This window comes from Orbicella faveolata, unplaced genomic scaffold, assembly GCF_042242905.1.
Source record: "Orbicella faveolata isolate gen_17 unplaced genomic scaffold, um_ofav_v1 contig_46, whole genome shotgun sequence".
Classification (NCBI taxonomy): domain Eukaryota; kingdom Metazoa; phylum Cnidaria; class Anthozoa; order Scleractinia; family Merulinidae; genus Orbicella; species Orbicella faveolata.
This window is the reverse complement of record NW_028301576.1, coordinates 15408943-15434026: the sequence shown is the minus strand read 5'-3', so window position 1 is coordinate 15434026 and position 25084 is coordinate 15408943. Positions and strand designations below refer to the sequence as shown.

Sequence of the window (25084 nt, the reverse complement as noted above, 5' to 3'; positions counted from 1 at the left end):
GAAAGAATTTATCACGACAAACTAGTAACTTGGAAATAAATTTAAAAATAAAAGGGAAACAAATTCGGCATTTGTATTTGAATAAAAGACTAAGTGACATTTCTCTTTGTTTTGCGTCAGCCCAAGAGTTCGCACCTATCAGCTCGGTTAAGCCAGAAATGTTACTCAAGAGCTCTCACCCTAAGAACTGCGTCCACCCAATACGAAAGAGTATTGCTCAATTTTAACACCCGAATCTAATTGCGTTTCTCGGTATCGCTTCGACCAGGCGCGCCAAAAGTAAGTGTGTCTGCAAGCTGTGTTGTTATAAGTCTATGACCGCCAATTTATGAATATATACAACTGAAGAAAAACATAATTGAAAAACTCTGCACTTTTATCTGACTCGTCCAGTTCAAGTGCAAAAAGTGCTAGGCGCAATCCAAATCAAAGGTCATAAAAGAAATGAATTCTTGAGTTGAAAACAACATTCATAAGCTGAATTGAAAAAGTTAAATGATTCATCAGTCCTTGCTGAATCGGCCATATCTTCTTTATCAAACCTTACTACACGAAGCATATCAGCAAAATATGTAAGTACTCCTTCATGGAATGAACCGCGCAATTAAGCAATAATGGTTGAAAAAAATCAAGGTGTTGAAAAAAATTAACAAGCGCACCAGACAGAAAGGCTGAGATTGTTTGGTGACAATTTCTCGAAAACATCATTCAAATTCTAACAAAGTTAGTAACATTACGACAGCTGTTTTGCTTTTCTCTTCCCGTTCTCATATCTTAAGCTTCTATTTTCTCTTAAAATTATCCAGGACGCTAGCGAAATCAGTCACACCCACGGACATTGAACGCTCGCCTGCCGGCTCACTTGTGACTAAGAAGAAACGACAATGGACAGAATATACTTCTCTAGTTTGCCATTTATCGATTTGATTTCCTTTTTTTTTTCAATTACAAGGGAATATATAAATATCCCGTTCAAACCTGATTTTTTTCAGGCTTTAATTTCACAACTGCTTAAGTTGTGTCTATAATCGCGATGATAAAACTTTGAATCTCGCGGGAAAGTAGTCTAGCTGGCCTTTTGTCAAAATAAATCGCGCGCGAAAATATTCCCAGTCACGTGATACAAACATGGCGGCTCCGATGGGCTCTAACACTCGTCGTTATCAAAGAATTCGATGGACGGTGTTTATTTCGCTATTTTTAGGTTATTCCTCTTATTACTTCTCCAGAAAATCATACACTTTTGCTATTCCAGCTTTGCTACGGGATCTAAAGTTGAAAAAGAACGAGCTTGGAGTTATAACAAGTGGCTTTTCGGCGATGTATGGCGTAGGTAAATTTACCGGAGGGCTTTTGTCGGACACGTTGAGTCCTAGGACGATGTTTACGGCGGGAATGTTACTAACTGGTGTTATAAACATTACAATTGGTTTCACTGGTAACGTATGGCTGTTAACATTTCTTTGGAGTGTCAATGGTTTAGCGCAAGGTTGTGGTTGGCCGCCATGTACGAAGTTACTACGAGAATGGTTTTCCCCATACGAGGTAACCTTGTAATTTTTATTTTTTAAGTAAGTAATTCTTATATCCTTTTTATATGTGTAAGTTTAACATTGACAATGTGAGGAATGTTCGAGATATTTACCGTTTTCCCCCGGGAATAAATCCCTGGGCATCTGCTAATCCCAGGGAATCACCAGGATAGATGTCGGCAAAAATAAACTAAAACTAGTTGTAATCAGAGATTATGAGAGTGCGTTTGACGCTCTCACTTTAATATATATAGATATATTATATATATATATATCTATATATATATAAAAAGTTAAGATGCTTCGAGCCAACAGGGATGCCACGCGCCAGAAGGATCCAAAAGGATTCGTAGTCCAAACCTCGAGTAATGAAATTTGTAGGCAATTGTGGAAAACGAGGACGGACAACTTCGAGCGAAAAAAATATATATATACAGTAAAAAATCTAAGAAATCTAAAAAAAAGTTTAAAAATTTAATAAAAATAAACGTTTCGGTCAAAGACCTTCATCAGTTGCAGTGCAAGTGAATAATAAATTACAATAACCTTAAATAAGTTTACAGTATAAAAAGTGACATAATATTACAAAGATGATTACATAACAGGGCGTGGTAACACATGAAAACGAAAAAATTAACCAATGATAAACAATCGGTGATTACTAAGCAAGATATTAGGACAATGCGGTACAAAACTCAAAAGACACAAACCAAATAAGAATAAATAATCGAATATAATACAAATAAGGTTAATATCAAAAAAGTAACGCGATTCGTCGAGTCAGCCGAAAGTGTGAAGGGACCCGGGTGTAAAATATTCAATGTTCAAAAAAGGCGGTCCCAAAATCCCCAAACAAAGCCCTTGAAACTATGCCGCGGCAAGGCACAACAGGCATCCTAAACAGGGCCCTTAAACAACAATAATGTAATAAATTCCCCGATGGGGGCCCCTGAGAAAACCTAGCGCTAACAAAGCTAACAAGATCCAAGGTCAGGGCCTTTGAACACCTGAACTAAGATAACCGCCAAATTTGCAAGTTATTTTTGCGCTAATTGTAGTTTATTCTTTTTTTCGAGTGGAATTCCTGACGTTTATTCAAGCCAAAAGGTGCCAGAGAGAACAACTGTGCACTCCAATATGCCTCTTTAGTGATTAAAAGCTTTTCGATGTTACTTGTATTGTTTGCATTTATCTGCACCTGATCAATACACTGGAAAGAAAAGTCGTTTAAGTCGTGCGGTGTTCTGTTGAAATGCACCGCTACCTCACAAGTCTTTTTCTTGGTCAGCATAGCAGACTTGTGGTTGCGAAATCTAACTCTAAAATCTGTTGTTGTAGAGCCAATGTATTGTAAGTTACATTTCTTACACGAAGCCAAATAAATGACATTTTTTGAATCACAGGAAAGTTTCAATCGTATCTTATAGCTCTTGCCTGTTTGAAAACTTTGGAAAGAATTTGATTCAACAAGGTAGTTGCGACAGAGATCACATCTTGTTCTTTTGCATTTAAAGCAACCCTTAACCTCAACAACCTCTTCAACCTTATTGTTAGAGCCTAGTCAATCTAGTCAATCAGGGTTATCCCACAAAACTAGTGGAAGATCAATTTTCTAAAGCCTTAACTACATCTAGAACTGACTTACTTAGAACTCGTGCCAAAGCTGAGAAGAAATTGTTTCCATTTGTAACAACATTTAATCCAAATTTACCTGATGTTGGTCGCATCATCAGAAAACACCTAGGTATTTTGGAATCCAACCCCAAATTAAAAGAATTTTTTCCGCCAAATTCCATCATAGCCTCTTTTCGAAGATCTAAAAACCTTAAGGAGTTGTTAGCGCCATCTCGTTATGGCTCTAACACTAAGGTTGAAGAGGTTGTTGAGGTTAAGGGTTGCTTTAAATGCAAAAGAACAAGATGTGATCTCTGTCGCAACTACCTTGTTGAATCAAATTCTTTCCAAAGTTTTCAAACAGGCAAGAGCTATAAGATACGATTGAAACTTTCCTGTGATTCAAAAAATGTCATTTATTTGGCTTCGTGTAAGAAATGTAACTTACAATACATTGGCTCTACAACAACAGATTTTAGAGTTAGATTTCGCAACCACAAGTCTGCTATGCTGACCAAGAAAAAGACTTGTGAGGTAGCGGTGCATTTCAACAGAACACCGCACGACTTAAACGACTTTTCTTTCCAGTGTATTGATCAGGTGCAGATAAATGCAAACAATACAAGTAACATCGAAAAGCTTTTAATCACTAAAGAGGCATATTGGAGTGCACAGTTGTTCTCTCTGGCACCTTTTGGCTTGAATAAACGTCAGGAATTCCACTCGAAAAAAAGAATAAACTACAATTAGCGCAAAAATAACTTGCAAATTTGGCGGTTATCTTAGTTCAGGTGTTCAAAGGCCCTGACCTTGGATCTTGTTAGCTTTGTTAGCGCTAGGTTTTCTCAGGGGCCCCCATCGGGGAATTTATTACATTATTGTTGTTTAAGGGCCCTGTTTAGGATGCCTGTTGTGCCTTGCCGCGGCATAGTTTCAAGGGCTTTGTTTGGGGATTTTGGGACCGCCTTTTTTGAACATTGAATATTTTACACCCGGGTCCCTTCACACTTTCGGCTGACTCGACGAATCGCGTTACTTTTTTGATATTAATCTTATTTGTATTATATTCGATTATTTATTCTTATTTGGTTTGTGTCTTTTGAGTTTTGTACCGCATTGTCCTAATATCTTGCTTAGTAATCACCGATTGTTTATCATTGGTTAATTTTTTCGTTTTCATGTGTTACCACGCCCTGTTATGTAATCATCTTTGTAATATTATGTCACTTTTTATACTGTAAACTTATTTAAGGTTATTGTAATTTATTATTCACTTGCACTGCAACTGATGAAGGTCTTTGACCGAAACGTTTATTTTTATTAAATTTTTAAACTTTTTTTTAGATTTCTTAGATTTTTTACTGTATATATATTTTTTTTTCGCTCGAAGTTGTCTGTCCTCATTTTCCACAATTGCCTATCTATATATATATATATATCTATATATATATATATCTATCTCTATCTATCTATCTATCTATCTATCTATCTATCTATCTATCTATCTATCTATCTATCTATCTATCTATCTATCTATCTATCTATCTATATATATATATCTATATATCTATATATATATATATACTGTAAATAAATGATTTCACTAGCTGACTTTCAACCTTTGTCTACTGCTAAAATCAACATTTTTCAGCAGCAACCGAGGTTTTACAGTCAGATATGCATAGTGTCAAAGTCCATGCTAGTGAAGAGGTCATGATTTGTTGATACATTGCATGACACCGCCAGTTTCTGTAGACTCTCAAGTTTCATGGAATATTTAAATTACGTACATTACTCTAAGCTAGCATTTGCAATCGCGTGCTCATTTCGCGTGGTCATTTATTGTAAACAAACTCTGTGCGACTAATTCGAGTATTTCCCCTGATGAATAAAGTAGTCTTATGGATCTTGCCTTCAGAGTACTTTTCCACCAATTCCAAACAATAAAATTTCAACCGGATAAAGACTGAGCTATCTGTCGCGACTGGAACTAATCAACAAGTGCAATCAAAATGTGGCTGTTCCCACGGTTATCATCCCAAAGCCAAGTTTTGTTAATAAACAAGGACAATTCCCTTAGATTTCAATAAATTAATGCTACCATCGAAGCGTTTAAATTTGCCAAAATCTAACACTTAGAGCACATAGTAGCGAAGCGTATGGCGACTGAGTGGAAAGAAGTCAAAGAAAGATCCATCTGAAAGACGAGCTCACATGGCCTGCTCACACTCACATGTTCATCGCATGTCTTATCACATGTCTTAGCATTATACGGTACCAGTTTACTGGCCGTGACATGCCCGTGAAAAAATCAAGCGGGGTGGCCATTTTGGTTTCCTTACAGGAATGTGGTTTTTTTTTTGGCCTATAACAGTGCACAGGGAAACCAACTCTGGAAAGCCACGGGTCAAAATTAGGTTTGCGTTCCACTTCGTCGAATGCAAAAACAATAGCCTGCATTTGGCAAGAAAATTTGCTCAGATATTTGTCTGCAGACATTATCTGTTTGGAGAAGTGAACTGTGAGCTTCGAGTAACAGTTAATCTCCAAGGACAAATATTCAAGCTTTTATATGGCAAAGTAGTCTTGAGGTAAATTGGAGAACTCTGATTGGTTCTTTCTTGGTTGGGATTTTGGCATACGGACCATTTATAGTCATGCATTTTTTTAATTTTGAATGTCAGCAAATTCAAAATAAGTGCCACATGGTAAAGTGCTTACTAACCTAGCTTTCTTGAGTCGCACTGGAAAAAAATTGGCCCTCAGTCCTTTTTGCACAGATGTCGCTGCACTTGGTTTGTACTGCCACAACATTGACCCAATTTTCCTCAGAGGAGCCCTCATGCTCGGTTAGTTAGAGGTTAATTTTTATAAGTCAAATGGAGGCCATTGTGTTTATAATCCTTCAAATATTTTTCATAACACATGGGATCTTTGAGAATTGGGGAGTATCACTTGGACATTCCCAGTTTTAGCTGGGGCATATTCAGTCATGTAATGCAGTGAGACTGATCGCGTACAGGCGAAAAGACATATTCAGTTTTGGGTGGCAGTAACTGCAGCGAAGTGGAGGACTGAGGTTATAATGCATAGTATTTTTTTAACTAGAGAAAAGAAATGTCATGCTAATTGCATGCTGTTGTGCTTTAACACAGCCATGTTTTCTATCTTACTTCTTCTTCAGTGTTTGGGCTTGAAACTAAAAAAGTGTATACCCCTTTTAATTTCAGCTTGGTACTCTTTGGAGCCTTCTCACAGCTGGATGTAACCTAGCAACCAGTATATCACCTGTAGTAACAACATTTCTGACTACAAACTATGGCTGGTCGGCAGGATTTATCACTCCTGGCTTCAGCACGGCTGTTATGTCTGTCTTAGTTTATTGTGTTATTTGCGACTCTCCGTCAGAGATAGGACTGGATGAATTTAACCAAAGAACTGCAAAATCATCAAGAACTGAACACAAAACAGCAATGACTAAGAGAGAGCAGATAGCAGCATTGTTACTGAGCCCATTTTTGTGGATTTTAAGTGTTGGATATCTTTTGACATTATTTGTAAAAACAGGAGTTGGCGAGTGGACACAACTATTCTTGATGCAGACAGTAGGAAAATCACAATATGACAGTGAGTGTACTAATAAACGTGGGCGGTTTTTTAAGCTAAATCAGTATATAATTTCTCCCTTTCATTAAATCAAAATACTCTAAAATTCCAATAATTCCCTCGCAGAAAATACTCCTCGTCAAATCTCGGATGTAAACTCCTTCGTAAATATAAGATTTCAATGTCTATAAAAAAAGATACAACGTTTTCGAATCATGAGCCTACATATATAATTGTTACAAACATCTTTACACCCTGTACATTTGTAACCTTTATTTCAGCTTGACAGCTACATGTTCGAGGAAAAGAAAATAACGATAAAGTACAGTTAAGTTCAAATCCTGATACTAAGTGAATTCATGCCTTAACTTATACAGTTGTAAAGCTGTCGTTGTAAAGGAAAATGGTTTGCAGTCTTGAAAGGGAGGCTTTTGAGTGTTCACACATAGATATGTCAGGCTGTCTAGAATGAAAACTCCTGTTTGTCATGAAGAGGCTGTGGCTATGGAGAGTTGTCAGTTAGTGGAGAGCTAGACTGTAGACCCAGTACATTAATTATTGTCTATCTATTGATTATTCTACAAGCCATTTGTTTTGTGGCCTTGCAACTTACAGATTGTTTTTCATTCCTTAGGTAGCATTGCAATGAGCTTTTTAGAAATTGGTGGACTTTTTGGCAGTATAACTTCTGGTTATGTTACAGACAAGTTGGTGCAAAAGGTAGGGAGTGCATCATTTACTTTAGGGACCAACCATTTAATTGCTTTAGGAGAAAAGAGACTGGGTCTAGTGGGCCTTTTTGAGGAGTTGGGAGGATATGGTCTTGCCAACCAAGTGAGCCAGCCAAGCATACTGGAGAATAAGGGAGGCTTTAATATGTCACTCATGCTCAAAATAGTGCATTTCCGTATTCCTACATGTTACCTTCTATTTAAAGAAGTGACCATAAAATTTTATGAATTTGCTTATTGATTCTTGATTGTCCTATGTATTGTTAACTTTGTCCATCTGATAAACAGAAGTTGTAGTAATCATATTCATGGAAAGTTTGGTGAGCAGAGGTGGCACAGTAGTAAGAGTGCTTGTCCCCGACCAATATGGCCTGGGTTCAGATCCCACAACTGGTGTCATAAAAGAATTATTATCTGGGTTGAGATTGTTGTTGATTCCCATTGTGGCACCACAGTTTGTTCAACAACAACAACAACAATGCTTTATTTACTCTTGACACTTATTACACATTTGCAGAGAAAATTGCAATAACTTAGGGAAAAGATATGTGTTTAAAGTCGAGCCAGGGGCATAAATAATCAACCTTGCGGTTTTCAAGTTATTCCCCTGCCTTTTACATGCAAAACAAAGTAAGACCAAGGGAATGAATGAGATGAGTAAATAAAGTGCAAACACAGGGAGACAGACCAAACTATATGAGCAGTGGATATTCGCACAAATTGAATGCTCAAAATGTTAGTTACTTCGTGCTATGTTTGAGTTGTTCAGGGAAGAGATATAGCTTAATTCTCCAATACTCAAGTTTCCAAGGGAAACCAATATTTCTAAATATTCTAATTTGATTTGGAAGACAGTTAACAATAAAGATTAGCGAAAAAACTGAGCAACGACGTTTCGGTGTCATCCTGGCACCATTTTCAAGTTAAAAAATATTTGTGCGAAAAGTAAACTAATTTATACCAATGGTAGAGGTGCGAAATTGAATAAATTAAGATTAAGATAGCTGTTCAATGTTCATGTTCATTCCAATGAGGTGTCAAACACTGGTAATGAGTTCAGTGTCTGTTCAAAGCCTAAACAAATACTTTTGCGCGAATGGAGTCTGACTGTGTGTTAAGGCTCGGTTTCTTCTTGCGAATCCACAACATTTCGTGGATCAAGCAATCAAACTTTCCCTGACATTTCTTTAGGATCTTAAAGTTGTTAGTCAGGTCACCAACTGTATCAACTCGGTGTTCATTTTGAAGGTGTTTTCCGATGGTGGTAAATCGGTGTTCCTCAATGCGCTTGTAAAGATGATGGCTAGTGTAACCGACGTATTCTGCATCACACAGATCACATATATAGTTATAAACAACGCACTGTTGATTGATCAAAGGTGGTTTTGGCTCTTGTACTTTGAGATCATCGCCAATTTTACGGCTTCTGAACACCGGCTGTAGTTTGTGATCAAGTTTATTACTCAAGTCCGAGAGATGTTTCTTTACTATGTCCGCTGATTTCTGGTCTTTAAAAGGCAGGACAATGCGGTAGATATTCTCTGTTGGAGACGTCGATCTTGTGTCTGGTGACATCACTGAATTAACGAAACGGGTGATGGTGGAGTCCACAAGAGAATCTGAGTACTTGAGGTTAGAAAAGATCAGTTTAAGGCGTTCGCATTCTGTTGAGAATAGTTCCCATGTTGAGGACAAGCGGTAAGCACGGTTTAACATGGTTTTAACTAAAGATCTTTTATAGCGGTTGTCAACATGACTTTGGTGGTGTAAGAGGAGACCAGTGTTTGTGGGTTTACGGTAAACACTTGTTACCAGCTTGCAGCCCTTCTTGCATATTTCAATGCTGACAAATGGTAGCTTACCGTTAGATGCGATCTCCATGGTGAAGGATATGGATGGATGACAGTTGTTCAAAGTCTTCAGAAAGGCTTCTGCGGTTGGTATGTCTTTCATTGTGGCTAGTGTATCATCCACGTAGCGTCTGTAGAAGTCTGGCAACTTGTTCTCGTTTTGTAGCTTTTCCTCGATAGAGCAAAGAAAAGTATTGGCCATTAGGGGACCCAAGGGAGAGCCCATCGCTACTCCATCAATTTGTTGGTAGAGTTGACCGTTAAATTGAAATAGTCCTCAATATGTCCTCAACATGGGAACTATTCTCAACAGAATGCGAACGCCTTAAACTGATCTTTTCTAACCTCAAGTACTCAGATTCTCTTGTGGACTCCACCATCACCCGTTTCGTTAATTCAGTGATGTCACCAGACACAAGATCGACGCCTCCAACAGAGAATATCTACCGCATTGTCCTGCCTTTTAAAGACCAGAAATCAGCGGACATAGTAAAGAAACATCTCTCGGACTTGAGTAATAAACTTGATCACAAACTACAGCCGGTGTTCAGAAGCCGTAAAATTGGCGATGATCTCAAAGTACAAGAGCCAAAACCACCTTTGATCAATCAACAGTGCGTTGTTTATAACTATATATGTGATCTGTGTGATGCAGAATACGTCGGTTACACTAGCCGTCATCTTTACAAGCGCATTGAGGAACACCGATTTACCGCCATCGGAAAACACCTTCAAAATGAACACCGAGTTGATACAGTTGGTGACCTGACTAACAACTTTAAGATCCTAAAGAAATGTCAGGGAAAGTTCGATTGCTTGATCCACGAAATGTTGTGGATTCGCAAGAAGAAACCGAGCCTTAACACACAGTCAGACTCCATTCGCGCAAAAGTATTTGTTTAGGCTTTGAACAGACACTGAACTCATTACCAGTGTTTGACACCTCATTGGAATGAACATGAACATTGAACAGCTATCTTAATCTTAATTTATTCAATTTCGCACCTCTACCATTGGTATAAATTAGTTTACTTTTCACACAAATATTTTTTAACTTGAAAATGGTGCCAGGATGACACCGAAACGTCGTTGCTCAGTTTTTTCGCTAATCTTTATTGTTAACTGTATTTCCAAATTTAATCTTATAATGATTTGGAAGAAATGGTCAAATAGCCACTCCATGTACATATCTGTTGGACTCAAGCTGCTAATTCCCAGGTATTTGTTTGACTTACCCGCGTAAAGTAGGGGTTTACCTCGCACAATTTTTACACCATGCTCTTGTCTTTCTTAAGGACCAAACAATCAGAATACAATATCAAAACAGATTACTAACATGGCTTGTCATTTGTTTTTTGTAGTATGGAACATCAACGGTGTCAAGTCCCAGAATTCCTCCCATGATTTTGTTTGCATTTATTCAGCTAGCATGTGTGTATCTCTTACATACAGCTGTGACGTCAACTACATCTTTGGTATGGAAAGTTTTCTTTTAGTCTTTGTGTGTGTTTTGAATAAATTTATGAAAAGTGAAGTAAAATAAGGAAATTATTTCACTTTCATTTTTTGTCATTACAGTGGAACCCTGTTAATATTGTCACCAACTGGCCACAAAGATCTGGCTGTATTGGTGCATTCCACTCTATTCTAGTACAGTTGTGATATTAAATTGGCCCAGCCTTTACTAGGGGAACAAAATTGTTAAATTGCATTTGATAGAATGGCTGAATTACACTAGAAACACTTTCAATTTAGACTACAATTTCTTGCAAACCAGGGCCTTGTAGTCCTTAGATGTATTCTGTTCCTTTGCAGTGGTTTATCTCAGCATTGATATTTGGCATAGGGTTTTCACTCTACACAGCCATTAACTTGTATGGAGTGTTAGCCATGGAAAATGGTCCCCCAGGACTGTCTGGAACATCCCATGCTATCGTTGCCCTAGCAGCAAACGGTAAGACTTTATTGAAGGTACCTTATTCTTGTGCATGGGTTAGTGAAATTTAAATATTAGGGCTGGGGGCTGGGAAAGATTGTATCTGCTCAGTGTTCTGATTGCACCACTTTTTCAAAGGCAAGGCAGGTTATATTGCACTAATTTCACTGAAAAAAAGTAAAAGTAATCAAACTACTTTTGAAACAATCCTTTGTAGAAGATTATTGCTTGGAGGAAAGGGATGGAGGGGAGGCAAGAGTTAGAGGAATGAAATTAAGGCTCCCCAAAGATGACTTGAACAGGTTGTGACCAGTAATACACTGTAAATTGTGACCCTCCATACAAAAACACTTCTCGTGAAACAGGGCAATTTGGGTGAAACCTAGCCTGTGAACAGGCTCCAGCTAGAAGGGTCTGACCACGGCTGAAAGGACCAACAAGGAACTAGCTTAGAATGAAATGGCTGGGAGGGGGGATGGTGTCGCCCCATCCTTGACCAGAGAGCCTGTTCACTTGCTAGGTGAAACTGGGTTTCAAAAGGCTTTCGCACTCCTAAAACTGGGTTTTCACCTACCATCCATTTGTCTGGCTTTTCCTGTCCGGGCTGGCTGATCAACCACGGAGGTATTTCTGTAGCTTTGCCAAATTTTCTTCACAAATGTCTTCCCCGCATGCAGACATCTAGCTGTAACGCTCACGCTAAACCCCTGCACGAGTAAAAATGCCACTTGCGAAAGTAAACTTGAAGAATAACAAGCAACCACGTTGAATGAACTGGCTACACAGTGGCAGCCATAGTTTTGAAAACGAGAGCGGCGTTGATATATAAGGAAGGCATGATTGATGGAAGCGAATTACCAAATGTTCGTAAGAGTTTTGATTCGGGGGTCGCGTTTCAATGAAATTGGTGGTAAGTGCATTGTAAAAAAATTAATATGTTGGTTGTGTTGAAGGTTTCCACAGTCAGCATGCTTGTATTTAGAAACCTGTCTTAAAATCCCTTTTCTTTTATGGTGGAAATGGCATCTATCCACCTTACAGGATTTGTATACTTTTAATAATGCCTTCTTTATTGATTCTTCCCATGAATCCAGTTGGTGCAACCCTTGCAGGAATCCCCCTGACGACAATCAGCAAGTCTTATGACTGGGGAGGTGTGTTTGTTGTCCTTGAACTGGCTTCTTTGTTCTGCGGCTGTTTGTTGATTGGAGCACAAAATGTCAGTAGGCACATGATTGATCCATCAAAGTTTGAATGAAGATTCTACACGAACAAAGAAACATGGCCTGAACATCCCACGTAATAATTACATTCTGAAACACTTTTCCAAGGTTTATCAAGTCTTTAGTCTAGAAATGAACAAGTTAAACATTAAATTAATTATTTAAATTAATTTAATTATTTTAACATTAAATTAATTTATTTAATGTTTAACTTGTTCATTTCTAGAGTAAAGACTTGATAAACCTTGGAAAAGTGTTTCAGAACGTAATTATTCTTCACCATGTCGCCAGTTCCAACTGAAATATTCAAGACACAGTAATGAACATTTCATTTTCCTTGTTTCAAGATTTTTACATATTTGACAGGCATGTAAGTCGGTCTCCCTTATTGTGGAATGCTGGTTGACTTAACAATGTTTAATTTCTTAAAGCCGTTATATTTGTTAGCCTATTTTTAAAATCAGATTTTAAAATCCATAAAATAAACATTTAAAAATAAGAAGTTCAAAAAAAATAATAATAGAGTAAAGAATTTTCATAAACGTATTTATAATTGTTTATTTATTATAAGTAGTCAGCCTCTTATTAATTCATGAAATTATCATGGCAATTCTAGTTGAATTTTAGTTGGGAATATTCATTATGCCCTGCTCAACTGGTGATAACATCTTGCTTCAACTTGATTCAACATTGTTGGTTGAAAATTGTAGAACATACAATCATGTACTTAATTGCCCTGTTAGAACATGACTGTTGGATGAAAGTTGATTAAATTAAACCTTGTCCTACATGTTTTAACATTTGAAAACGTGTGTTTGGCTTTTTGCCTCAATTTTGTGTTTTGTGAAAATTATTGTCTTCAAATCTTCTTCAAATTGAAGATAATACTGTGTTACAAAAGTGAAGCCTTGGAGCCAACTGGCTCATAGCTGCTAGAGCTTATCCTGGTTTCTGTAGCATGAAGCGGCTAGGAGTATTTTTACTCCCCAGGGTTGGGATGCTAGTCCATCACAGGTCACTCCCCTGCAATTTGTTAGGTTTCTCCAACAGTCAGCCGGTACCCATTTATACTCCTGGGTGGAGAGAGGCACTGTAAGAGTTAAGTGTCTTACCCAAGAACACAACAGTGTCCCCAGCCAGGGCTCGAACCCGAACCGCTCAATCCAGCGACGAGTGCACTAACCATGAGGCCACCGCACCTCCACACACTGGTACAAGGGATTGAATTATTTACGCATGTGATGAGAGACATCTTTTTCAAGTTAAAAAAGAAACAGCACTGCCTTGTCACCGGGTATTAAGCTAAAAAAAAAAATCAGTATTGAATAATGAACAATACAAAAGAACAGTTTCTTGAGTCAATTTTATTAAAAAATGCAATAAGAAGAGTAAGACTTAACTATACATGTAAATTGAAACATCTATTTTAATGCTGTGCTCTGCTGCTCAATAAAGTTGTCGCACCACTTGCTACCCAATCATGGGTTCAACGTCAAATTAATGTCTGCTATTGTTTTGTTCAGTGATACATGTAGCTCTCTGTCCATCTTGTCTTTCCTGAGAAGAATTCCTGACTTAGTTTCTCACTGTGGACCCATACTCCAGGGTGTGATTGAAGTCACCATGACACAGCTACAGCTTTGTGTGGCTTGCTGCATGTGTCTCCACAAAAACAATATCATACATTTAGCCATTTGTAAATGGTTAATTTCTGTTCATCAATTGTGGCCATAAAGTCATTTCCATTAGCAGCAAAGGGAAGAACATCCAATGTCTCCTTTCCTTGGTTTGGAAGTTTCTGTAGCTGGTTTCCATTGCTACCATTCCATATTAAAGTCTACATTAAAGAAACAAGTAATTGATGTTAGAAGACTTGCTGATGACAATAGAGTTGTCCAATGCAGTCACCTTCTTTACAAGTTCCCATGTCCACTGATGCCAGTTAGTACAGTCCTGGTCAAGTGTTTTCTTCTCCACAGTAGTGTTTGTTGGATTTTAGAATAGAAACTAATGCAATTTGAGAGCGGGAGAACAGGACACAGCAAAACTGCTTTGATGCAGCATTGCTGCTTTAATGCTCATCAAAGCAGTTCATCCCTGGCTTTTTGCTGGCATGGTGGTAATTAAGACGAATTCCGCTCAAAGTTTGAGCAATAAGTGCAAAAATTATTTACTAAAAATCTACTCAAGCACGGCAACTTTTGGAATACTATTATTTTAAAACAACTCACTTTAGTTCATTTCTCTAAGTGACCCTGTAATTAAATTCTCAAGCATTCTCGAGAAATTTTATGTAAAACCTCATAAGAATGCTTAAAGCGTGTCATTGTGCTTGAATGTTCTGCAGAAATCATCTTAATTAAAAAAATTGCTTATCTTCATGCACAAAGTTCAGCTGAGGTCAACCTGTCTAACTGCAAATAAATTATTATTTTGCAGAGAGAAGGTAGCTATTCCAAAACAACTTGATTTGTTTAAACTCTCCAAACATCTAAAACTCTCAAGGTAAAATTATTTTTCTAGGAAATATTTTGGTAACTTGGGACAGAAAAATATGACATCAAGGACTGTCACTGAGGACTGTAACCCATTACTGACACCCGTTGCACTTGAGTATATTGTATGCTTGATAGGCTGCTATAATTCACTCAAAAAGCAACAAATTTGTCATGGGTGTGAAGATCAAGGCAACCGGTGACTCAAACTTAGTTACAGCCCTTGATGTTACTATCTTGATAAAGTGGGACTTACTGATGAAGAACTCTCATCACCAGCAGCCACCATTAGAGTGTTACGATCATCAGGACAAGTGAATAGCCTGGATTTGCTGAGAAGTTTCTGTGTTGTGCCACCAACACACTGATTGATGGCTTGACAGGTGCAAAGACTAGCTTCTGCTAAAAAACAAAACAAAGAAACAAAAAACAAAAACACAGAAGAGTGAATGTAGATGTTCTTGACTAGCAGGGCTCAAACTGTACATTCAAGGCAAGCAACCACGGTTAATGAATTATACATTCTTCGAATCACTTAGTTTGTGAATTATAATGGCTACCTTCAATAATCAATTCCCATCCTCAGAGACCCAGGGGCAGAAGAAGTAATTACATGTATACCAAACAAAAATATGCTGTTTGACTACATCAATCAATCAGTCAGTCAATCTGTATTTCTTGGTTTACAGTTGGACTGGCCTGCAGATAACTAGTCCTAGTCTAGGCGGGCCAGTCTATGGGGAATACTCCTGTCTGTGGGTAATACTACATTTCCAAATACAGAGAAGGAAGGTATACATTTCCAGTATTACCTAGACACATTAAAATGGGAATTTAAACTTTTTTGGTCTGACACTGCACAATAAAGTGAATTACAGTGAAGCCAACAGCAAACCTGCTTTGCTGCATATACCAGTAATCAGTACAAAACATACCTTCCTCAGTAGCCTCCATTTCTGCTGCTCTTTCTGCTTGAGCTCGAGCTGTCGACACTCCAATACCATTCCCTTGTAACCAACAAACCTGCATTGAACAACAAAAATAAATGCAGTCTTTTGCTGTACACAACACATGAAAATAAATTTAACTTACTATTGTACCTTAACACAGGACTTCCCAGAAGGTTACTATAACAGTAAATGTGGTTTAATCATAGAGGATCTTCAGAAATACTAAATGTATATCATAATATGAAAGGCAATCCTACCAAATGTCTTGTTTGAGGAAATTTCTTGGAAGGACGGAGTGAAAACATGCAGTGACGAGTTGTAGGCTCAAATGACAAACTGGTGCAGGACCCTAAACAACAAGAAACAAATAACAGCAATATTAATTAAAACTTAACATATCAAAATAAGGGAAAAATTAATTTTTTTTTTTTTTTTTTAATGCATAATGGAATTCAGCAAAGGATACACTTTATGAAATTTAGCTCAATGTTCTACAAGGACCCCACAGAAGAAAAGTCCTTGCTTTAGGCAAAACAGGAGATTTTTATTATTTTGTCAGCCAGAGGAAAGATAACTAGCCTGGGGGCCAGCCCCGGGGACTAGGCTGAGGACATTTCAGGCAAATACTAGAAAAAAGTCAGTTGACAATTTCAAGTCAAGTCTGTAGAGGGTAGCAGCGAAGGGTGGTTTTCACTAGCACACAAGCATTTCATAAGCAACATCTCCAGACTCAGTTAAGTGCTGTTAAGTAGCCTCATTTGTTGGGAAATTGTCCTAACCAAAGGGCACAAAATAATATCAACATCTTACTACTGTACGTCTGCATAACTTGGCTTATGCTTATGGGCTAGTAAAAACCAGCCTTGAGACCAGTTATAGTTCCTGTTGTCTTTCTCTGTTAAATTTACAATGTACACTGTACCTTCAGGCAGGGTAAAATGATGTGGTAGATAATCGGCACCAGGAGTTTTTTCCCAGAAAGAGGCTCCTTCCAGTTTACACACAAGAATTCCTCCAGGTCTGAAAAATAATTTACATTTGGAAGAAACTTTTGATTTAGTAACCATATTGATTCAACCCTCTAAAGCGAATGTTTGCATTATTTTGTTCTGCAAAGAATTAATTTGCTAAGATAAAGCAGCTTATGCAATTAACAATAAAAGATATACAAAAAAAACTTACAATATGCTCTAGCCAGTAGTTGGTTTTTGATTGAGTGTTATTAAACCAAAAACAGAGTAATTCTGTGGCTACATGTAGTTACAAAGGGCACAGGAAATTCAGTGAAAAATCAAAGCTTGAAAGTGAATGGACGTAGTTGAGATGAAGCACAGGAAAATGGGTGCAGGTGAGACAGCGCAATTTGTTTTGGTTTACTTCTGATTGGATGAAAACATGGCACAATTCCAATTGTGCAGTAATGTGACACCAATTACCTGTCAATTCTCAAGGAAAAACTATTCTAATCAAGAACAAAACCAAAATCAATGGCAGACTTTGGGTTACTATGACTATGTTCTTCAAAGGGCACATCAGAATTTCACTTTTTGTGACTGGTTGTCACTGTGATTACAATCATTTCTAGGCAATTATTGTGATTGGAAAACTACTCTAAGACCACTTCATAAAATCCATGTGCTACACAACCAATCTTGCTGTGCTCATCTCACCTCAGAGCACCATGTGGATCAGACACAAAAAATTACAGTTAAAAATTAAATTGGGTACAAGTAAGTCCATATTGGTTTGGTCTTACTTCTGACTGGATGAAAATGTGGTTCAAAATTTCTCAATTCTCAAATGAAAACTGCCCTCATCAAGAACAAAACTAAACCCAATGGCAGACTTTGAGTTACATGACTATGTTCTGATAGCTTCAATGAGCACATCATTTGCACTTTTAGCTACTTTTTGTCTGGTTGACATTGTGATTACTGTCATTTCTAAATGATTGTGATTGGAAAACCACTCCAAGACCACGTCACATAATCCATATGTAAATGCACAACTAAATCTTACCTTAGAGCACCATGTGGATCAGGTGACACATGGGCAACGGAGATGACAGGACAGGATCCGCCTGTCGTGCTCTGGATGCTCTTTAGATAAGTGTCTGTGTTTCTAACATCAAAAATTAAACAAGTGCCATTCTGAAGGCCGCAGTAGATGTAATTGGCATCATGGTCATTCCAAGCACAAGACCAGGCAGGGACTGGTGTACTGTAACTAACAAAAAACAAAACAAAGTTGAAATTGTTGATGTTTTTATATGGATTCTTTTGTACAGTTCTAAACCCTGTAAGTGTCAAACGATGTTAAATATGATAAGTTAATAAAGATAGTGAATTTTAAGCTCGGTAAGGAAATGTGAAGGTGAATTAATCAACATGACACGAGCATGGGACAAAGAAAAAATTCTGAGTCCCCGACAGGAATCGAACCCATGACCTCCCGAACATCGGGCGGGCACTCTATCCACTGAGCTACGAGAACTCATGGAGAGCAAGGTCATTTAAATGAGTTCATGTAATATATTCAATATATTCACTTGATAACTAGTTTATAATGTAAAAAGACTAGATACTTCTATTTTAGATTATTCTCACAGATCTGCTTTGAATAAGTTCTGCAATACAGTATTATTTAACCCAGGAAGTAATGCAATGGTCAGTGTCTAAGATCTATCTGCAAACAAATAAACAAAACAAAAGATGTATTGAATAATAGAATGTCCATGGGCACATGGATTCTACAGCAGAATTAATTCCACAGGTTATATGGTAAGAGAGTTTTTTTATGATGTGTAGAAAACTGTACAAAACTTTTATTATTATGTTGAGTGTACATGTAATGTCCTTTCTTAAGCGGCTGATTGTGCCAAGATACTGTCTCATTGCCTACAACCCATGGGGAAAATGCTTAATTAGTCAGCTACTTATTTTTTAAAAAAAAAAACTATAAAGTTAATGTAGTACGTGAAACCTGTCACCATTCTCAAATGCAATTCATGATATTTATTTACTTACGTCTGCACAACAGTATTGCTGAGCATGCTTGTCACCCTGACTGTCTTATCCATGCTTGCTGTCAACAATAAACCATCACCTCTGCAGTTGAATGCCACATCACGCACAGCCTTCTGATGAATCCTCACATACTCACAATGCTTGGAGTCTAGAGAGCTCACCTAAATTTTAACATCAGAATGATATTTCAAGATCTAACTATCAGATCAACTTCAATATCTCCTATCCCAGGTGATGGGAGGTTCTTGTACTCTTACAGAAAATTGGTCCAATTTAATGGTTGACTTTATTTGATATGTTGCTAATATCTTACTGGTTTTAATGAATCTCCAGATTTTACAAAGATCTCCCATTCCTTTATTATAATTGTCCCTCTTCATTACTGCAATTGTCATCAGAGATGCAAGCTTTTTACCAACAACTACATACATGTATTGAAATCAATTTATTCAACTGAGTATTTGGACAAAAAGACAGTACACATAGTACTTGCATTTCATATTGCAAAATACTTTGTACAATAATTTATTTTCTAGACGTGTAAATAGATTACATTCACATGATACCTTCAGGAACAGATTTGTACTAACCTTTACCACACCAAAGCCAGGAAAGAGTTGGTTTGGTGAAGGCTTGGACACCACTAACACAGCATGGTGTTGATCAAATGCAACCACTCTGGCTCCACTCTTGAATGGTAAACAACATGAGAAGATATTAAGTTGGATTGTTATTCAATCTCATGCCAATACACATACAATGTACATGACATTGTATAGTGGAGCACGCTATCTAATACATTTTAGTATAAATCTACTAGCATTCTATCACGGATGCCGTTCTGTGATTAGCTACACTACTCACTATCTATTCTGTGATAGATAACAAGCAACGTAGCAGCGTGCCCTTTTTAACAAAATGACGGCCGCTTCTTGGCATTTTCGAAGTGTCTGTGAAGAGATTTAGATAAAGTTTTCAACAACTAGTAGATTTACACATGTAAAACAGTTAGATTAATTGCTCTCAATTTCTATGCGTGATAGTTGACTCGGGCTGTGCCCTTATCAACTATCACATGATAGAAATCTCGAGCTCAAAATCTAATTGCTTACTAGTTAGTACAAAAACCCATGTATAAGCCACTCCCATATAAGTCAAACCTCACACTATTTGGAAGCCCATATATTTGGATAAAAAAAGATAAAAGAAAATACAACTTGAAGTACCATTAATAAACGAACAATAAAATTTTCAAGACATTCAATGCTGTGGTTATTAAGACCGTACCTGAGAAACTTGAAAAGATGTCTGAAGGACATAAGACTTTCTTGCTGTCGGACCCTGACTGATGGTGCTCTGTCCATAAGTCCTTATGCCAGTTGACGAGCCCTCAGATTCAGAATTACATCTACAGCATAAACTGGACCTACAGATATACGCACATCAGGGCTGTCAATAAGGGCCGTAACCTGTAACACCTGTTACGGCTGAGTATGTTTGATGGACCCTTGATGTTATGGGTGCACTGACCTGTTGTTCATACCATTCCCTCATAAAGTAACAATTTTGCTATGGGTGTGAAGATTAACGCTACAGGTGAATTAAAACTTAATGACAGCCCTGCACATTGCATGTACACATGCTTATTATTAGCTCAATTCCCTCCTTCCAAAAAACCTAGGGAAGGTACATTGTATCTCCATAACAATGAATAGGAAGGAAAATATCAAAAAACATTTTCTCTTTTTTTGTGTATCTGTATGCAATAATGAGACAACTCTATGGCATAAACTCTGCATATATTTGTACATGCACAGGACCAGTGCACCAGTGACAATACTACAATCTACGTGTATTATTTTATTTTATTTTTTTTAAGCTAAACTGCTCCCACTTTTACCCAGACTAGTCACTGAGCAGTATTATCAACATTGCACTACATCAATCCCTGGTTGAAATCCTACATATACATGTAATAGAAATAGCGTATGCAAAACTCAGTTTTCCAAGGGTATCTTTTGGAGATCTTTTGTTCAGCGAAAAACGAAGAAACCTTTTGTTTTGCTAAAAGGTGAAGTCACCGAAGTGTGGTATTTGCCGCGAGTTTTATTATTCATATAATTATGCAATACCCTTACTGTTGCTTCATTAGCGCAAGGCCCTGAATGGGCCGGATTCGAGTTAGTTTTGTCGTGACACCAGTTTGATACGAGGTCGATGGATTTTTTTTCTCTGGTCTATTTTTCTACTTCTTTCAAAAATCAAAACATCTATTTTAAAAAAAACCGTGCTGTCCAAGCAGCTAAAAGTAACAGTTTAAGTTCACCCCGCATCAAAATCCACCTTCGAAGGATTCACTTCAAAAGATGCCACTCGGAAAACTCAGTTTTTTGCATATGTTATTTCTCGAAAATGAAGTGCAAATCAACAAAAACAATTATGCAATGATGCTTTTCATGTCAAAACAAGTCAGTCTGCCAAAAATTAGCTCAATCCTGCAAAAAATAAAAATCGGCCCAAAATGCTAGATACACCCTTTTTGCACGAAAGCCTTCAAATGCATAAAACTGTTTGAAATTTAACCCAACAGAGATCAACAACTAAAGGCACAAAAGTTTTATTCTGGACTTGTAGCTTACTATACATACTAGTAATAGTTCTCACTAAAGATGCCCCATTTTTTTTCTTTGCTGTTTGAAACATTTAAACATTGTTTGAACTAAAACTTTTATTTCTATTTTTTGGTAAACTATATCACTCATCACTACACGGATACTTATGATTGCTTACCTTTCTCTCTGTAAACTAGAAACCAGTTGTTCTTGCTTTTTTAGCTGTGTGACAATCTTCTCACACTCAGCCTTAGCCAGCTGGTACTGTAGCAGAGCACGCGCCTCTCGCTCTTCTGCTTTCTGCCGAGCTTCTTTCTCTTTCTCCAGATCTGCCAGTGCTCTGTCACGTTCCGTTGTATCAATAGACTTGACCGCTTTTGTGTAAATATTTCGAATGTCTTTCTTTTTTGCTGGTGCATTACACTGTGGACACTTGTCATTTCCTCCTTTAGCTTTTAACCATCTTTCAATACAGCTTCAGGAGAAAAATCAAAATATAGTGAAGTGACAGCAAAATTTCAGTGATCTGCATTTCGTAATTTCATATGAAATATTGATTATTGATAGCGGAACATATATATACAGTGGAATCCCAATTTCTCGAACCCTCAGTTTTTCAAACCTCCCGATAACATGAACCAAAAGTTGTTTCCCTCCTCAGTCAAACTCTGTAATTTTACCCCTGATTTCTCAAACTACCCGATTTTTCGAACCAATTTTCGTTTCCCTGGAGGTTTGAAAAATCAGGATTCCACTGTACATGGAAACTGTTTTCAACTGAGTAGAGACTGGAAATTGGAAAATATAGCAAATGCTGAGGAAATTTCCACTATTCCATCCAGAACAGAAGAAGAGGACTACCTCTGAAATCCAAATAGATTTCCCAGAAAATTCCCGGATTGAGCAGTTGCGGTTTTGAAACCTGGCCGGACTCACAGTGTTGTGTTCTTGGGCCAGACACTCTACTCTCACAGTGCCTCTCTCCACCCAGTTGTACAAATGGGTACCGGCGCATTTAATGCTGCAGAGTAACCCTACGATGGACTAGCATCCCATCCAGGGGGAGTAGAAATACTCCTAGTCCCTTCATACTTCTGAAACCAGAGACAAGCGCCAGCCTGATGGACCACTTGACTTGTTTACAGACTTTACCTTTAAGTTACGCCAGGTGTCCATATTCAGTACAACTAGACTATAAATAGTCTGAGGACTGAGGGGTTGTATCTTCCAACAAGTACAACACCACAGTGTTGCTGTTTCCAGGTAGCCAGGAATTATCAAAAATGTATCGAGTCTTTGCTGCAGACAGTGTCTAGTTACACAAAAATAATGTAAAAACTAAGATCAGTTACCTTCTTCCAAAGAGATGCCCACAGCTGAGAGACGACAGCCGGTGAGTACCCGAGTTTGACCATGGCTCAAAACAAATTGGGCAACTTTGTGACTGTCAGAAAACAGAAAAAACAAGCATTACCATTCCACAAAACTCACTGTCAGTTTTTCTTTTAGTGGTCGTGTGAACAGCGTCAAATATTAAAAAACCTTGCTGTAATCATTTGAGCATGCGCAGATTACTAAAGCTTTCATCCTACATGTGCGAGTAGTCGTAAAAACATGGGGAGCCACGTTAAATGTACAAGGGCCATTCAATTATGAGGGATGCAACTTGCTAATACACACATCGCACATGTATGCTAAAGATGTACATGGCGATGTACAGTCAAATATTCAGTTCCTTGTGTATATGTCTCCAAGGCTGAGTGAAACGTGGAGGAAAATTTAAGATTAACTGTTCAGTGAAACTGAAAATGGGACTGTGCATGTATATTCCTTGAAAGCGTTGATAATCACAATTTCCAAAGCACTACATTTGACACCGTGATATCTGCACCTGTTTCAGGATGGCACAAAAAAATAACAAACAGTTCTGTTTATGCTATGATAATTTCGGTAAGGAGGTCTAAGGAGAAATTATTGTAGAAAGTGTAAGTTTATTCTAAGCTCTTGCTGGAGAATTTGAAGCTTATGTAATGCTATAGTAAGGGTTCGTATCCACTACAGAGAGTTGGTTCGTTTAACTTTCAAAATACAAGAGCTAGACAGCTATTCAGCGAAAAAGAATTAAATATCTTAACAGCTCACGAGCCAAACTTACATCATCATCCTTTTCGGGTGATTTTAACGGTGACTTTGAAATTTTCACCTTGGAAGTGTTTTTAGAGGACGGTTTTGACGCCTTGTTTTGAAACTCGTCTGGAGAATTCACCGCTAAAACCCCTAACACTTGTACACTTCTGGCAACCGCTGGGGTGGAATTCTGCATTGATGATTGTAATTCTGTATCTTCTGGGACATTATTTTCATCGTTTGATGGTTGTATGCCTTGACTTTCAGCGCCATCGTCTCCACCGTTATCGATTTCCATCTCTTGATCTTCATCATCGGGTTCGGTCAAATCGACCACATTGCTACCTGTATTTATTACGATTTCTTGGGCAAATTCTTCAACTTCCACATCTTCAGGATAATGGATAGTAGCCATCAGACTTTCCTGATCTTTTATAAACTGTTATCGTTCCATATAATTCCGATGATGTATTCCATTTCAAACACTCTCTCTCCTGAATGATTCACAAATACGCGCCATTTTCTATTCCTTTGCGCATGTCCATTTGATAGTCGACCCAGTCCCTTTGCTCATTTCGTCTGACCGCTGGTTCATGGGAGGAAAGGAGACTAACTCAACAAAATAGAAGGAGGGGGGACCAGGGGGGACTCCGATACAAAAAGGACCTGGGTGCTAGAAGAAAATTCTGAAAAGAACCCCTGTTTTTTTGGGCGTGGCTTAAACTTTTTTTCACCCCTAGAGGTACCAATTCTTAAACAGCACATTATCTCCCGTCATATTTTTTTGGCTCGATACCCTAAAAGGTACCGCAAAATTAAGCTCCCGTTGTGGACCTACCAAATCAAATTTAGTTGTGACTTCTATTCTAAACGGTCGCTTCTGAAGATGTATGTCGAAATATAAGAAACGTCAAGCTAAATGAATTTTGTTTTCCAACATGCATTTGATTGTCTTGTTTGTCACCGCAGTTTGTGTGTTATTTCTTATTAAGCTACGTTGGCTAAAGAAAAAGAGTATTTACGGTACCAAAACCGTTTTTTAACCCGCTAAAAGGTACGACGGGAACCCCCGTCCTTTTTATATTGGAGTCCCGGGGGGTGAGTTTTAGACCATTCAGCTTAAAAAAACGTTTAACGGAACCACGTCAATACGACCAGCGTTTGGCCATAACACCATGGTCTTACTATAATATGGGAATGAGTGACTAAGCACTTTCATCGATTTAAAGAAAAGTGACCGTTGTGGGTGGCCATAAGACCGGATTTCACGGTACTCCAACTTATTTTGCCTTAACGCAGTCCCGAAAAAAACAGATCCCGTACAGTTCTTTGGAATTTAACTACGAGCTAAAATCAATGACATTACTTACAGCTGGATAGGA

The 25084-nt window shown here is 37.8% G+C and overlaps 2 protein-coding genes across 3 annotated transcripts; one reads left to right on the top strand and one right to left on the bottom strand.

Moving 5' to 3' along the window:
- Nucleotides 1-1120: 1120 nt before the first annotated feature.
- Nucleotides 1121-15430, top strand: LOC110058862 (glucose-6-phosphate exchanger SLC37A4-like). The gene is made up of 6 exons (XM_089277532.1): nt 1121-1545; nt 6377-6773; nt 7387-7472; nt 10695-10808; nt 11149-11287; nt 12364-15430. The coding sequence occupies exons 1-6, from the start codon at nt 1129-1131 to the stop codon at nt 12525-12527; spliced, it is 1317 nt and encodes a 438-aa protein (XP_089133658.1). The 5' UTR covers nt 1121-1128; the 3' UTR covers nt 12528-15430.
- LOC110047493 (E3 ubiquitin-protein ligase rfwd3.L-like) lies at nt 13842-24263 on the bottom strand. Of its 2 annotated transcripts, none has more exons than XM_089277530.1 (12): nt 23731-24263; nt 22928-23019; nt 21754-22050; nt 20251-20389; nt 19554-19652; nt 18964-19124; nt 17957-18163; nt 16860-16957; nt 16195-16286; nt 15923-16010; nt 15244-15389; nt 13842-14329 (listed from the first exon to the last, which is right to left on the bottom strand). In XM_089277530.1, exons 1-12 carry the CDS (start codon nt 24115-24117, stop codon nt 14171-14173), a joined length of 1965 nt encoding a protein of 654 aa, XP_089133656.1. In that variant the 5' UTR covers nt 24118-24263; the 3' UTR covers nt 13842-14170. The 2 variants fall into 2 exon arrangements, with proteins under 2 accessions (XP_089133656.1, XP_089133657.1); XM_089277531.1 differs by having other exon boundaries at nt 15244-15386.
- Between the last annotated feature and the right edge of the window lie 821 nt (nt 24264-25084).